A 15,643-nucleotide genomic window follows, 5' to 3' on the forward strand; every position below is an offset into this window, starting at 1 on the left:
TTGCATTCAAGGTATTGTGCAGGCTACACAATGAAGGCACTCCTGCAGTACTTTGCAATACTCCGGGGATGTGAGAAATCGGTATAAATTACCAAGTACTACTTCTGATCTGCAACCCCCACCCCCCGCCTCTGCTGAGCTCAGCCTTTTCTTTATTCCTTGCTTCCCCCAGGATACACTGGATTATGTGAGACCCATAGGATTCATACTGGACTTCGGCCTCATCGATCCCGAATATGGCCCCGTTTTGGATGACGGATGGCTAACGTCAGCCAAAGGCACGGTGGGTGGTGTGTGGTACGCATGTGTTATCACCTTAGGAGGTATGACTTGCACAATTCACTCACAAAGTTACTAAAACAGAGCTATACTTGTGTCTTAATTGAAGGCACTCTCTCTCACTTAACTCATGGGCACAAAGATACAAAGCTGTCAATCAAACACAGAGCACACATATTACTATCTTACTAAATGGAATTGTCGCAAACGTATTTAAAATGTGGCTGCATAGGGCAGTCTGGTCCTAGCAGTAAATATAATAGTTATACTAGTTGGTCAGTCTTACCAGGATTAGATTAGTAATACCAGTGATAGCATTCTGGTCCTACCAAGGAAGGTAGGGAATTTGAAATCTTTTTTAAAAAGGCTAAGAATTACACTGAGTGGCCATATTATTAGGCCCTTCCTGTACCTAATAAAGTGGCCACTGAGTGTATGTTCATAGTCTTCTGCTGCTGTAGCCCATCCACTTCAAGTTTTGAAATGTGCATTCAGAAATGCTCTTTTGTGCACCACTGTTGTAGCACATGGTTATCTGAGTTACTGTCACCTTCCTGTCAGCTTGAACCAGTCTGGCCATTCTCCTCTGACCTTTCTCATTTACAAGGCATTTTCACCCACGGAACTGCCCCTAACTGTTTTTTTTTTGTTGATTTTTTTTGCACCATTCTCTGTAAACACTAGAGACTGTTGTGCATGAAAATCCCAGCAGATCAACAGTTTCTGAGATACTCAAACCACACCATATGGCATTCACCCCACAGTCAAAGTCACATAGATCATATTTGTTCCCCAGTCTGATGTTTGGTCCGAACAACAACTGAACCTCTTGACCACATCTGCATGCTTTTATGCGTTGAGTTGCTGCCAGATGATTGGCTGATTAGATATTTGCATTAACGAGCAGGTGTACATAATAAAGTGGCTGCTGATTGTATGTTTTTTTTTGTTACTCATTAGCAGATTGAACATAAAACTGTCAGATTTATGCAAACCGTCAACTAGTTCTCTCTAGGTCCAGGGTTGTGCAGAAGAATTTAAATCTAGTTTTTGGTGAACTCAAAATTTTATTAATGTGGAGCAAACACGTGTGAGTTAATCTATTATCACACATATTTTTGTATGACTATTAGGGAGTGGTGGCCAAGTCTTGCTCCCCTTGTGCGCCAAAAAAACAACAAATTTCACGACATATGCCAGAGTAACAGTCATAGTCAAGGCACAGAGACAGGCCCTTCAGCCTGTCTAATCCATACTGATCTATTAGTCTGCCTAGTCCCATTGACCTGCACCGAAACCACAGCCCTCTATTCCACTCCCATCCATGGAACCTTCCAAACTTCTCTTAAATGTTGAAAGAAAGGCATCCGTTAGTCTTGCGAGACCATGGATCTGCACCTGGAAAGTCTTCACTCTCCAGGCCCAGGCCTGGGCAAGGTTGTATGGAAGACCAGCAGTTGCCCATGCTGCAAGTCTCTCCTCTCCACAACACCAATGTTGTCCAAGGGAAGGGAATTAGGACCCATACAGCTTGGCACCGGTGTCATCACAGAGCAATGTGTGATTAAGGGCCTTGCTCAAGGACACAACACGCTGCCTCGGCTGGGGCTCGAACTCACGACCTTCAGATTGCTAGTTCAATGCTTTAACCACTTGGTCACGTGTTGAAATCTTACCCAAATCCACCATTTCTGCTGGCAGCTCGTTGCACACACTCATCACCCTCAGAGTGAAAAAGTGCCCCCCCCAAGATTCCCTTAAAAATTTCACATTTCACCCTTAACTCTTGACCTGTAATTCCAATCTCACCCGACCTCAGTGCTTGAATTTACCCTTTCTATTGTATTGTTGAGTGCCGTCGAGTCGTTGTTGACTCACGGCAACCCTGTGGATAGTTTAGTTGTCGTGGCAAGACGTGGAAGTAGATTGCCAGGCCTTCCTTCCACGCAGATACTGCTGCTGCCCAGGTTGGGACGTGGCTGGATTCGAACTCAGGGCCATCTGCCTTGAAGTCCAGTGCTGATGCCACTACACCACTGGCCGGACCACCCTATCTATACCCTGCATAATTTTGTATACCAGATGAAGTGCAGAAAGGACGTTCTGAATGGCTGTCAGTTCAGTACCAGAGGTTCACAGTATGAGGGACAAGTCAGTTAGGACAGAAATGGGAAGAAACTTTTCTTCCCAGAGAGAAGTGAAGCTGTGGAAATCTCCAGCAAAGGAAGCAATGGAAACCAAATCACTGAATACAAGAGTTGGGTGGTTTCTAGGTGCAGGAGATATAAGAGGTTAGGGTACAAGGCATTGAATGTGGATCATCAACTTTGCTAACATTGAAAGGAGAAAACTTGAGGGGCCAAAAGGCCTTCTCCTTCTGTTTTTCTCAACTTTGTGCATATGATGGCTCGGCTGATAAGTTGAAAATAATGTACATGCTCAACTTTTAATGTAAGTAATAAGCTTTTAATGAATAATTAATGTATTGTTTAAAAATGAATTCGTCAGCCCAACAGGCAGTAAATTGAAAGAGGATTCTATCTCTCTGGCATTCCTTTAAAAGGGCAGTCACAGTTGTGCAGCTAAGTGCAAACATTAGGCAGGTAATGCAGTCTGTGAGGGGACTCGCACTGGTTTAACGATAAACAGGAACCCACTATAAAATTCCCCAATGTGCCTGTCTGACTTTCACAAGGAGAGCTGGATTATGTGTCTTGGCACGAAGAGTTTGCGATGATTTCAGTCCTTGGCTGCTGTTCAAGGCATGGCATCAGTCTTGTGGGAGATGCTTCACTCCACAATGCCTCTCTCCCCACAGTCCTCCATTCCTCCCCCAGTCTCCACTACACCCCAGGTACCTGAGAGCTGGTTGACTGATGGTCTCAGATTCCAGAATGTAGCACATTTCATGCGGATTTCATCAGCCTGGGCAGTTGTTCAGCTTTCCACTTCCACCACTCTTCCAATGGCTGAATTTAGAGAGGATTCTGGCCAGTGTCACACGTAACTTCTACAGTCTGTGTGTTCTAATCACCCCCTGAGGACTCGGTATTCATGGACACCCTATGGTGTGGCACAGTGCCATTTGGAAATCCAAGGTCTCATTGCAATTTGGGCTGAGTTAGCTGAACTTGTATAAAACACATGGATTTATACAATACTTCAACACCACTCTATAATGGTTTAAAGTATTTTTTTTCTGTGCAACAGTAGCTTGTTAACTCCTTTTTGCAGCTACATCTTCCCAGAAATAGAGAGGCGTTGTACTGGTTAAACTGAGCTATTGGTCTTGGCATATCGGCCTGGGGTTCAGTACAACCCCCGGGGGGCAGATCTGAGAGTGTTATAATCAGTCTCCACTCACCCCATCCACTTCTCCCCACCTTAAGCCAGAGGCCCAATGTCCACAAGCTGGAGGCTTGATGGCGTGTCTGGAAGTCAGAGGCTTGACATTTGCGAGTCTGGGGCAGAGGACTGTGGGTTTGGAGGCACAGAGGCAGCCTGTCCTGGAGCTGGAGTCTGGCTCATGTGTGTGAATCAGTGGTGGGCACATGCAAGGGAGGAAAGGGGTTTGCTTTGTTGTTATCGTTTTTCTTTTGTTTTGTTGCTGTAGTTGTGTTATTGTTGCTTATGTTGTTCCGCTGAACATTGTGGGCATCCAATGTTGGCACCAGAATGTGTGGCAACACTTGCGGGCTTGCGCCCGGCACATCCCTAGGAGATGTTGCTAATGCAAACAATGCATTTCACTGTATGTTTGATGGATATGGACTGGCTGCATCACAGCCTGGTAATGGAAGCACCAATGCCCTTGAATGGAAAATCCTGTAAAAAGTAATGGTTATGGCCCAGTCCATCACAGGTAAAACCCTCCCCACACTATTGAGCACATCTACATGGAGCGCTGTCCCAGGAAAGCAGCATCCATCATCAGGGACCCCCAACACACAGACCATGCTCTCTTCTCATTGCTGCCATCAGGAAGAAGGCATTAGAGCCTCAGGACCCTCACCACCAGGTTCAAGAACAGTTATTACCCCTCAGCTATCAGGCTCTTGAAACCAGAGAGGATAACTTCACTCAATTTCACTCACCCCATCATTGAAATGTTCCCACTATCTATGGACTTCCTCTCAAGGACTCTTCATCGCATGGTCTCAATATTTATTGCTTATTTATTTATTATTATTACCTTTTTTTGTACTTGTAACGTGAATTGTCCTTAGCTCACTGGTTAAATGCCCATTGGTGTAGTCTTTCATTGGTTCTGTTATGGTTATTACTCTATTATGGATTTACTGAGTATACCCACAAGAAAATGAATCTTAGGGTTGTATATGGTGACATATATGTACTTAGATAATAAACTTACTTTGAATGAACAGTATGCGTTTTAATTTTATCTCGGTGATGATAATAATAAATTAAACTAAGACTGGAATGGCTAATTTTTGGATGTGTTTCCACCACAGGTTGGCTTCTGGAGCGACTGTGGCGAGGATGAACACTGCGTGCCAGACCTGTCCCTACGAGCTCGTACTGACATCTATGGTAGCAGGTGGGTAGTCAGCCACAGCGGGAATCTACATCTTCTAACACGATTGTGAGCGCAATCGAGAAGACCATATAAAAGATTAAAAGATAGAAGTATTAGTTTTATTTGCTGTGAGTACATTGAAACATAGAGTGAAATGTGTCCTTTACGTCAATGACCAACACAGTCTGAAGACCTATTGAGGGCAGCCCACAAGTGCCATCCCACTTCCAGCCCAACGACCCTCTAACCCTAACCCATGCGTCTTTGGATCGTGGGAGGAAACCAGAGCACGTGGGGGAAACCCACAGGGACACGGGGAGAACGCACAAGCTCCTTACAGCCAGCGGCGGGAATTGAACCAGGGTCGCTGGTGCTGTAAAGCATTACGCGGACCACTTCGCTATCGTGCTGCCTGGGACGAGGGAGCCTTTGAGGAATTTTCATCCAATTTAAAAGCGCTGATCTGCTCACCCACTGCCTCTGGATCTACTTTTATTGCTGTGTGAGCCCAGGCAGCGAGGATCAAAAGGCTGTTTTACTGGAGAAGAGCTTTACAGCATTGAGCCGATACTGAGCTGGCCTGAGTTGGGCTGGATACATTTAAGGATAAATTTATTCAAGTTCCAGACCCACTCTGGCGAAGACAGAGAGCCACCTTCACCCACACAACAGTGAGACTGTTTCAGAGCCTTGCTGTGTCTTTTAAAATCAGAACTGGATAAACCAAATTGTAGCCTCAGATGTCACTCAGGGAGGAAACTAGGAGGGAGCTAGGGGTTAGGTAAGGGTTCAGGGACAGGAATGTGAGGGACTATAGAGTCTAGTACCCCGTTCCGTGCTCGAGACCCAGCAGTCTCTGAGGGTGGATGTCTGGTTGGCTAGTGCTGTGAAAAGAAACCAGCCACGATGACAGCGAGTGAACCTCCTCCCCGCGTTGGCAGGTCCATGGAGTCCACTGGAGGCTGGAGACAGGAGTCTGAGAGGCGTCCTGTCCTGGGAAGAGAGGCCTGTCTTTGTGAGTGGGTGGGTGGGTTGTAGGGAGAAAAGGGGATTATTTTGCTGTTGTAATTGTGTTACTATTGTCGCTGCTGTTACTTGTGCTGTTCTGTGAACATTGTGGGCATACTCTCTTGGCACCATAATACATAAAAACCCTTGCAGGCTACCCCCAGCACATCCTTAGATAGTGTTGATTGTTAATGCAAAAAAGCATATCTCACTACATGTTTCAATGTACAATATATAGAGAGCTAGGCTGCCCAAGACTTTTTACACAGTACTGTACTAATTTTATGTGTTGCACTGTACTGCTGCCACAAAAAAAAAACAAATTTCATGGCATATGTGAGTGATGATAAACCTGATTCTGATGTGGGTCTCTATTGCAGACTGAGAGTGGGAAGGGGGCAGGGAGAGGGGAATCAAGGCTTGGTAAAGGGGAGGGAGTGGGAGCACCAGAGAGACATTCTGTAATGATCAATAAACCAGTTGTTCGGAATCAAATGATTTTGCCTGGTGTCTCAGGGCTGGGTATGTCTATACCCCGCACCACCCCCACCCCTGTCATTCCTTCTGTGTCACCTGTCCCACCCCCCTCCACCCTCGCCGTTCCCAACATCTTTTGCATTCGCCAGATTTACAAACTTGCTCTCCACTCCACGTTGACAATTACAGTACTGTGCAAAATTCTTGGACATTCTAGCTATATAGACAGCACGTGCCTAAGACTTTTGCACTGAACTCACAATACATGTGTATAGGTGAGATGTAGAATCGTCAGATTAGTGGGAAAGTACCAGGAGTCCACATTACAAAGAGCAAGTCACTTGTGGAAAAAAGAACTCTAAACGATTAATGACCTTCGTTAAACAACAGGAACTCTAAAACCCTCAGACCCCAACACACTCTGGTGCCCTGTGCAGGCCCAAAGAACTCATTACAAGTTCCCTGTAACATTTAAGAAAAGTCTGGATAAGTACGTGGATGGGAAAGTTTGGAGATGTGCGGTTCAGGTGCAGGTAGACAGAGCTAGGCAGAAGATCAGTTCAGCCTGCAATAAATGGGCTGTGGTGTAGTTCTTTGTGCTGTGGTGCTCTATGACTATGACTCTATAACTTTGGAGTTTGAAACAATTTACCTGAGATTGGTTAAGAAGATAGCAAATCATCAGTGAATTTACCTGCCATCCCAGCAACCCATGGCTTGGGTCTTTTGCAGCCAGTTTCCCTACACTATTCAGGACACGCGGCGGAGGTTGGTCGTGGACAGCTGGCTGGAGAATAAGCGGGAGAATGCCTACAGCACCACACTCAACATCACTTTCTCCAGGAACCTGCAATTTTCAAGCCTCACACAGAAGGTGAGTGGCCTCTCTACAACCTCAATAACTCCCATCAGCATCCTTCCCTGTGATAAACCACCCAACCACCTGCAGCTCTATAACATTCACCTACTGACACAGCATACCATGATGATTAAACCATCAATGCAGAATTCCATATGTTACGTTCCTAAGAGTGGAGCAATCAAAAGCTGTAACAAAAATCCACAGGGCATAAGTTCACGAACACAATTCTCCTGGGCTGTTTTCACATTCCAATACAAAGCCAGCACAACCTTGAAGGATTAGGCTGTTTTCTTACAAAGAAGATGAAAGTTTGTAACCAGCTCCAGTAATTTGTCCTCCTTTTTGGCCTATAACTTGTTCTTTAATCCACCTCAGCGTATCTGAAATCCCTACAAACGCTCCTCGTGCATTAACCCTTTCATGGCCTGAATCGTTCTTGTGAACCTCCTCTGGACCTTCTCTAACGCTGGCACGTTTTTTGTTAAGTAAGGGCTGTTCACAACACTCCAAGTGTGGTCTGACCAATGCCTTAGTAAGCCTCTGCATCACTTCCATGCTTTTATATTCTAGTCCTCACAAAATGAATGCTGACGCCACATTTGTCTTCCTTACCACTGACTCAACCTACAAGTTTACACCGCACGCTGTCGGAGCAGTGCTGCCAGGATAACCAAGGACACGACCCACCCAGCCAACACACTTTTCGTCCCTCTTCCCTCCGGGAGAAGGCTCAGGAGCTTGAAGACTCGTACGGCCAGATTTGGGAACAGCTTCCTTCCAGCTGTGATAAGACTGCTGAACGGATCCTGACCCGGATCTGGGCCGTACCCTCCAAATATCCGGACCTGCCTCTCAGTTTTTTGCACCACCTTACTTTCCCTTTTCTATTTTCTATTTATGATTTATAATTTAAATTTTTACTATTTACTATTGATTTGTACTCCAGGGAGCGCGAAGCGCAGAATCAAATATCACTGTGATGATTGTACGCTCTAGTATCAATTGTTTGGCGACAATAAAGTAAAGTTAATCTTTAGGGAATCCAGCAGAAGGGCTCCCCAGTCCCTTTGCACCTCCAATTTCTGAATTTTTCTTCCCATCTAGAAAATAGTCTATGCCTTTATTCCTTATTCCAAAGTACATGACTATACACTTCCCTACACTATATTCCGTCTGCCACTTCTTTGCCCATTCTCCCAATCTGTATAAGTCCTTCCCCAAACTATCGGCTTCCTCAACATTATCTGCCCCTCCACCTATATTCATATCATCCACAAAGCCATCAATTCCATCATCCAAATCATTGACATATAACATGAAAGGAAGTGGTCCCAACACAGACCCCTGCAGAACACCACTAGTCACCAGCAGCCTACCAGAAAAGACCCCCTTTATTCCCATTCTTTGATCCTGCCAGTCAACTCATCTTCTATCTATGCTAGTATCTTTCCTGTGATACAATGTTCCCTTATTTGTTGAGCAGCCTCACGTGCAGCACCTTGTCGAAGGCCTTCTGAAAATCTAAGTAAGCAACATCCACTGACTCTCCTTTGTCTATCCCGCTTGTTATTTCCTCAAAGGATTCCAACAGGCAAGATTTCTCCTTAAGGAAACTATGCTGACTTCGGCCTATTTTATCATTTATCTTCAAGTACCCCAAAACCTCTCCCTTAAAGGCACCAGATAAGTAAGACCATCTGACATAGGAGAAGAATTAGGCCATTCAGCCCATCGAGTCTGCTCTGCCATTCCATCATGTCTGAATTATTAGCCTTCTCAACCCCTGTAATCTTTGATGCCCTTACTAACCAAGAACCTATTAACCTCCACTTCCAATATACCCAATAAATTGGCCTCCACAGCTTGTTTGTGGCAGTACATTCCACAGATTCACCACCCTCTGGTTAAAGAAATTCCGCCGCATCCAATCCTTATATCCTGAGACCTGGGGCATTCTTTCCGCATCGATTCTATCGAGGACTCTCAATATTTGCTAGGTTTCAATGAGATCCCTCCTAATTGATCTAAACTCCAGTGAGTACAGGCCCAGAGCCAACAAATGCTCCTCATATAAGACGATAACCAATAAGATGTAGGAGTAGAATAGGGCCATTTGACCCATCGAGTCTGCTCCTCCATTTCATCATGGCCAATCCATTTCCCTCTCAGCCTCAGTCTCCTGCTTTCTCCCTGTAACCCTTCATGCCCTGAATAATCAAGAATCTATCAACCTCTGCTTTAAATGTACCCAATGACTTGGCCTCCATGGCTGCTTGTGGCAACAAGTTCCACAGATTCACCACTCTCTGGCTAAAGAAATTCCTCCTCATCTCTGTTCTAAATGGACGTCCCTCTATTTTGAGCTCCTCTGGTCCTCGGCTCCCCCACCAAAGGAAAAAATCCTCGTCACATCCTCTCTCTCTGGGCCTTTCAACTTTTGATAGGTTTCATTCTTCTGACATGCAGTGAGTACGGGCCCAGAGCCGTCAATCATTTCTCATATGGTAACTCTTACTTTACCAGAATCATTCTTGTGAACCTCCTGTGAACCATCTCCAGTGTCAGCACACCTTTTAGATAAGGGGCCCAAAACTGCTCGCAATATTCCAAATGAAGCCTCACCAGTGCCTTCTAAATCTTCAACATTACTTCCTTGCTTTTACTTCCCTAATATTGATTGGCACCTGATTAGTTCCAAGGGTTTAGATGGGGCAGAATTTGTTAAGTGTGTCCAGGATGGATTCCTGTCACAGTATGTGGACAGGCCGACCAGGGGGAATGCCATACTAGATCTAGTACTAGGTAATGAACCGGGTCAGGTCACAGATCTCTCAGTGGGTGAGCATCTGGCGGACAGTGACCACCGCTCCCTGGCCTTTATAATTATCATGGAAAAGGATAGAATCAAAGAGGACAGGAAAATTTTTAATTGGGGAAAGGCAAATTATGAGGCTATAAGGCTAGAACTTGCGGGTGTGAATTGGGATGATGTTTTTGCAGGGAAATGTACTATGGACATGTGGTCGATGTTTAGAGATCTCTTGCGGGATGTAAGGGATAAATTTGTCCCAGTGAGGAAGATAAAGAATGGTAGGGTGAAGGAACCATGGGTGACAAGTGAGGTGGAAAATCTAGTCAGGTGGAAGAAGGCAGCATACACGAGGTTTAGGAAGCAAGGATCAGATGGGTCTATTGAGGAATATAGGGAAGCAAGAAAGGAGCTTAAGAAGGGGCTGAGAAGAGCAAGAAGGGGGCATGAGAAGGCCTTGGCGAGTAGGGTAAAGGAAAACTCCAAAGCATTCTTCAATTATGTGAAGAAAAAAAGGATGACAGGAGTGAAGGTAGGACCGATTAGAGATAAAGGTGAGAAGATGTGCCTGGAGGCTGTGGAAGTGAGCGAAGTCCCAATGAATACTTCTCATCGGTATTCACCAATGAGAAGGAACTTGATGATGGTGAGGACAATATGAGTGAGGTTGATGTTCTGGAGCATGCTGATATTAAGGGAGAGGAGGTGTTGGGGTTGTTAAAATACATTAGGACAGATAAGTCCCCGGGGCCTGATGGAATATTCCCCAGGCTGCTCCACGAGGCGACAGAAGAGATTGCTGAGCCTCTGGCTAGGATCTTTATGTCCTCATTGTCCACGGGAATGGTACCGGAGGATTGGAGGGAGGCGAATGTTGTTCCCTTGTTCAAAAAAGGTAGTAGGGATAGTCCGGGTAATTATAGACCAGTGAGCCTTACGTCTGTGGTGGGAAAGCTGTTGGAAAAGATTCTTCGAGATAGGATCTATAGGCATTTAGAGAATCATGGTCTGATCAGGGACAGTCAGCATGGCTTTGTGAAGGGCAGATCGTGTCTAACAAGCCTGATAGAGTTCTTTGAGGAGGTGACCAGGCATATAGATGAGGGTAGTGCAGTGGATGTGTTCTATATGGATTTTAGTAAGGCATTTGACAAGGTTCCACACGGTAGGCTTATTCAGAAAGTTAGAAGGCATGGGATCCAGGGAAGTTTGGCCAGGTGGATTCAGAATTGGCTTGCCTGCAGAAGGCAGAGGGTGGTGGTGGAGGGAGTACATTCAGATTGGAGGATTGTGACTAGTGGTGTCCCACAAGGATCTGTTCTGGGACCTCTACTTTTCGTGATTTTTATTAACGACCTGGATGTGGGGGTAGAAGGGTGGGTTGGCAAGTTTGCAGGCGACACAGAGGTTGGTGGTGTTGTAGATAGTGTAGAGGATTGTCAAAGATTGCAGAGAGACATTGATAGGATGCAGAAGTGGGATGAGAAGTGGCAGATGGAATTCAACCTGGAGAAGTGTTAGGTGGTACACTTTGGAAGGACAAACTCCAAGGCAGAGTACAAAGTAAATGGCAGGATACTTGGTAGTGTGGAGGAGCAGAGGGATCTCGGGGTACATGTCCACAGATCCCTGAAAGTTGCCTCACAGGTAGATAGGATAGTTAAGAAAGCTTATGGGGTGTTAGCTTTCATAAGTCGAGGGATAGAGTTTAAGAGTCGCGATGTAATGATGCAGCTCTATAAAACTTTGGTTAGGCCACACTTGGAGTATTATTTCCAGTTCTGGTCACCTCACTATAGGAAGGATGTGGAAGCATTGGAAAGGGTACAGAGGAGATTTACCAGGATGCTGCCTAGTATAGAAAGTATGCATTATGATCAGAGATTAAGGGAGCTACGGCTTTACTCTTTGGAGAGAAGGAGGGTGAGAGGAGACATGATAGAGGTGTACAAGATAATAAGAGGAATAGATAGAGTGGATAGCCAGTGCCTCTTCCCCAGGGCACCACTGCTTAATACAAGAGGACATGGCTTTAAGGTAAGGGGTGGGAAGTTCAAGGGGGATATTAGAGGAAGGTTTTTTACTCAGAAAGTGGTTGGTGCGTGGAATGCACTGCCTGAGTCAGTGGTGGAGGCAGATATACTAGTGAAGTTTAAGAGACTACTAGACAGGTATATGGAGGAATCTAAGGTGGGGGCTTATATGGGAGGCAGGGTTTGAGGGTCGGCACAACATTGTGGGCCGAAGGGCCTGTATTGTGCTGTACTATTCTATGTTCTATATCCTGGGTCCTCTCAAAATAAATGCTAACATGCTAAATGTGTTAACCCTTTCATTGCCGAGATCATTCTAGTGAACATCCTCTGGACCCTCTCCTTAAAACCATCATAAATTGAACAGTTCTGATGAAGACCCTCAGCCCGAAACTGTTTGTGATGTCTGACCTGCTGAGTTCCTCCAGCATTTTGTGTGTGTTGCTCTGTTCCAGCATCTGCAGAATCTCTTGAGTTTATACAAATGGCAAGTGGTGGTTGGAGAGCTGCCGTTGGAATTGTCGGCAGCCCCCTACCTCCTGTCCACCACAATCCCCTTCATCGACAAGAACATTTTCCTTTAAATAGGTCAATTTTATAAGCACTGTAATCAAGTAGTATTAAAATAACTTAACCATGTACAATGAATCGTCATTATGAAACTACCCCTGCCAAAGTTGGGTAATGTGAAGCTGTGCTTCGTGGATTGAGCTGAGAGGTTTTATAGGGATGCTGATTACTTGGAAAGAATGCTGACTGTTGAACGGTCAGATGCAGCTGCTGCATTGAGTGCTACGCCGCACACAGCCTGCATTGGGATGGCGCATTGGACAGAAATATACTGAGGTCGCGGTTCAGTTGTAGACCCACGTCAGGATGCATCCAGGTCCTGACGCAGGGTCTCGACAGTCCCTTTCCTCCCACGGATGTTGCCCGACCAGCTGATTCCCCACACTCCACAGACTGTCACTCACTTAAAGTCCTTAAGACCATGAGACGTAGGAGCAGAATGGGGCCATTCAGCCCATCAAGTTTACTACACCATTCCATTATGGCTGGTTCTATACCCTCTCAACCTTACTCTCCTCTTCCTCCCCGTAACCTTTGACACCCTTACCAATCAAGAAGCTATCAACCTCCGCTTTAACTATACCTAATGACTTGGCTTCCACAGCCATCTGTGGCAATGAATTTACCACCATCTGGCTAAAGAAATTCCTCCTCATCTCTGTTCTAAAAGGATGTCCTAGTATTCTGAGGCTGTACTGTCTAGTCCTAGACTCTCCCACTATTGGAAACATCCTCTGCATGCCCCTTCCACAGGCCTCCCTCTGTAATGAGGCAATGCCTCACCTTCTACTTTACCTCTTCTTATTACAGGATGATTCCGATATGAAAATTGACTGCAACATGTTGGAAAACCGGCACCAGAGCAAAGTGTGTGCGGTCGCTTACCCGGTGTTCAGGTCCCAGTCCAAGGTGAGAGGCTTATTCTACGGGCCAGGATCACGTTCTCATTGAAGAACAGGGTATCGTGGCCAGCACATCCATTCCCCCACAGCACCAGAGGCATGGCTCCAATCCTGACCCTGGGCACTGTCGGTGTGGAGGCTGTACGTTACACTCTGTGAGCATGTGCTGCTCTACTTTCCTTCCACATCCTGAGATAACGCAGGGTGGTAGCTTAATTGGCCACTGTAAATTGACCCTGGTGGAGGATTGGGGGAGCTAGAAGGGGAGGGAAGGGAACATCAACTCAGACCTTGAGGCCTGCGTCGGGCATTTTCATGCCTTACAAGGTGCAGATTGGAAGTCTGTGTGGGACGCCACTCCTCGCACAGGCACTAGAGCAATGTATAATTAAGTGCCTTGCTCAAGGACACAAACACACTGCCACAGCTGAGGCTCAAACTAGCGACCTTCAGATCACTAGACGAACGCCTTGACCACTTGGCCACATGCCTAGAAGTTTTTATCAAAATGTGGGGAGAATTAATTTCCAGGGCAGTAGTGGGTATAATTTTAAGGTGATTGGAGGAAAGCTTGTTTGTTCGTCCGTTCTGTGCTGTGTCTTATGACGTGGGCAATCATGGTCTTTCTATGACCATGATTGTTTTTGGCAAATTTTTCTGCAGAAGTGGTTTGCCATTGCCTTCTGGGCAGTGTCTTTAGAAGACGGGTGACCCCAGCCCTTATCAGCACTCTTCAGAGATTGTCTGTCTGGCGTCAGTGGTCACATAACCAGGACTTCTGATGTGCACCAGCTGCTCATATGACCATCCACTTCCTGCTCCCGTGGTTTCACTTGACCCTGATCGGGGGCTAAGCACGTGCAACACCTTGCCCAAGGGTGACCTGCAGGCCAGCAGAAGGAAGGAGCACCTTACACCTCCTTTGGTAGAGACATATCTCTACCCCACCATCAAAAGTATGCGGGGACTGGGGTGGGATATCAGAGGTAAGAGAATGCCCTCCCAGTGCTGGTGGTACAGGCAGATGCGTTAGGGGGATTAAAGAAACTCGTAGATAGGCACATGGATGATAGAACAATATGGAGCTCTGTATGAGGGAAGGGTTAGATTGATCTTAGAGTAGGTTAAAAGATCGACTCAACATTGTGGGCCAAAGAGCCTGCGCTGTGCTGTAGTGTTCTACGTTCTAGAAGGGACGGTGTCAAATTATATAAGAAGGCGTTCAAAGGTCAGCATGGTCTCGATGGGCTGAAGGGCCTGTTTCCGTGTCATATTTCTCTATCACTATGTAGGTTAGTACAAGCTGACGAGATATTCATGTCTCCCTTGTGGAAACACAAGGGACTGCCCCAGAGTCCCACAGTGTCCTGGAAATGAATATCCTGGGTATGGAAATAGCTCTCTAGTACCGCAATGGGACCCTTACACCTAATTAACATTGGCAACCTGTTAACAGTGACTCATTGATGGGTCAGGAGGGTATTAGGGAAAAGAGAGAAGTTTCAAAAGATTTTGCAAATGCAGGAAACAATTTCGGGAGAAGTAGAGGCTCAGATTGCTGGGTTTTAGTACCTGATGGCAGAAGAAACTGCAGGAAGGTTGGGTATGTAATGGCCAGGATCAGACAGTAACGACTGCTGGGGAAAGAGAGTTTGTGCATTCTGCCCAATCTGACTGCCTGCTCCGCTTCTATCGTTACATGCATGACCTGATGACTCTGGAGAAAGAGCATGTGATGTCCACGGGAACAATGGGGCATCTCGGGGAATGGCGGAGCTCGTGTGTATTATTGTATTCAGAGATATAGCATAGGCCCTTCTGTCTCTTGTAAAAAGTAATAGTTGTATTTTAACTTGAAACTGTACATAGTGTGTTGTATGCAGTGTGAATATTGTATAGTGTATTATTGTGACATTGTAGTCTGCTGTTATTTTTTTATCACTGTAGTTTTGGTGTAATTGAGTGCCTCATTAAACTACTTTAGGAGGTAGTTAAGAGTTAATTACACCACGGTGGGTCTGGAGTCACATGTAGACTACAGGTCTAAGGGTGGTAGCAAACACCTCCGATCCTCACAAGAATGACCTCGATGGCTTCTCACCACTACCCAGTCGTCACGGCAACTGATCATTCAATTTCCCAGCTGTGAGGTGGGATTTGAATTCT

General features: G+C 45.8%; 1 protein-coding gene across 2 annotated transcripts in view; it reads left to right on the top strand.

Moving 5' to 3' along the window:
• itga11a (integrin, alpha 11a) overlaps positions 1-15,643 on the top strand; it is a 215,769-nt gene that overhangs the window by 153,756 nt on the left and 46,370 nt on the right. The window contains exons 18-21 of one of the 2 annotated variants that reach the window (XM_063066150.1): positions 173-283; positions 4,752-4,837; positions 7,034-7,175; positions 13,386-13,484. In XM_063066150.1, coding sequence (XP_062922220.1) covers positions 173-283; positions 4,752-4,837; positions 7,034-7,175; positions 13,386-13,484 — 438 coding nt within the window. The remainder of the gene's footprint in view (positions 1-172; positions 284-4,751; positions 4,838-7,033; positions 7,176-13,385; positions 13,485-15,643) is intronic. The other variant, XM_063066151.1, reaches the window with a different exon arrangement.

Source organism: Mobula hypostoma, chromosome 13, assembly GCF_963921235.1.
Source record: "Mobula hypostoma chromosome 13, sMobHyp1.1, whole genome shotgun sequence".
NCBI lineage: Eukaryota > Metazoa > Chordata > Chondrichthyes > Myliobatiformes > Myliobatidae > Mobula > Mobula hypostoma.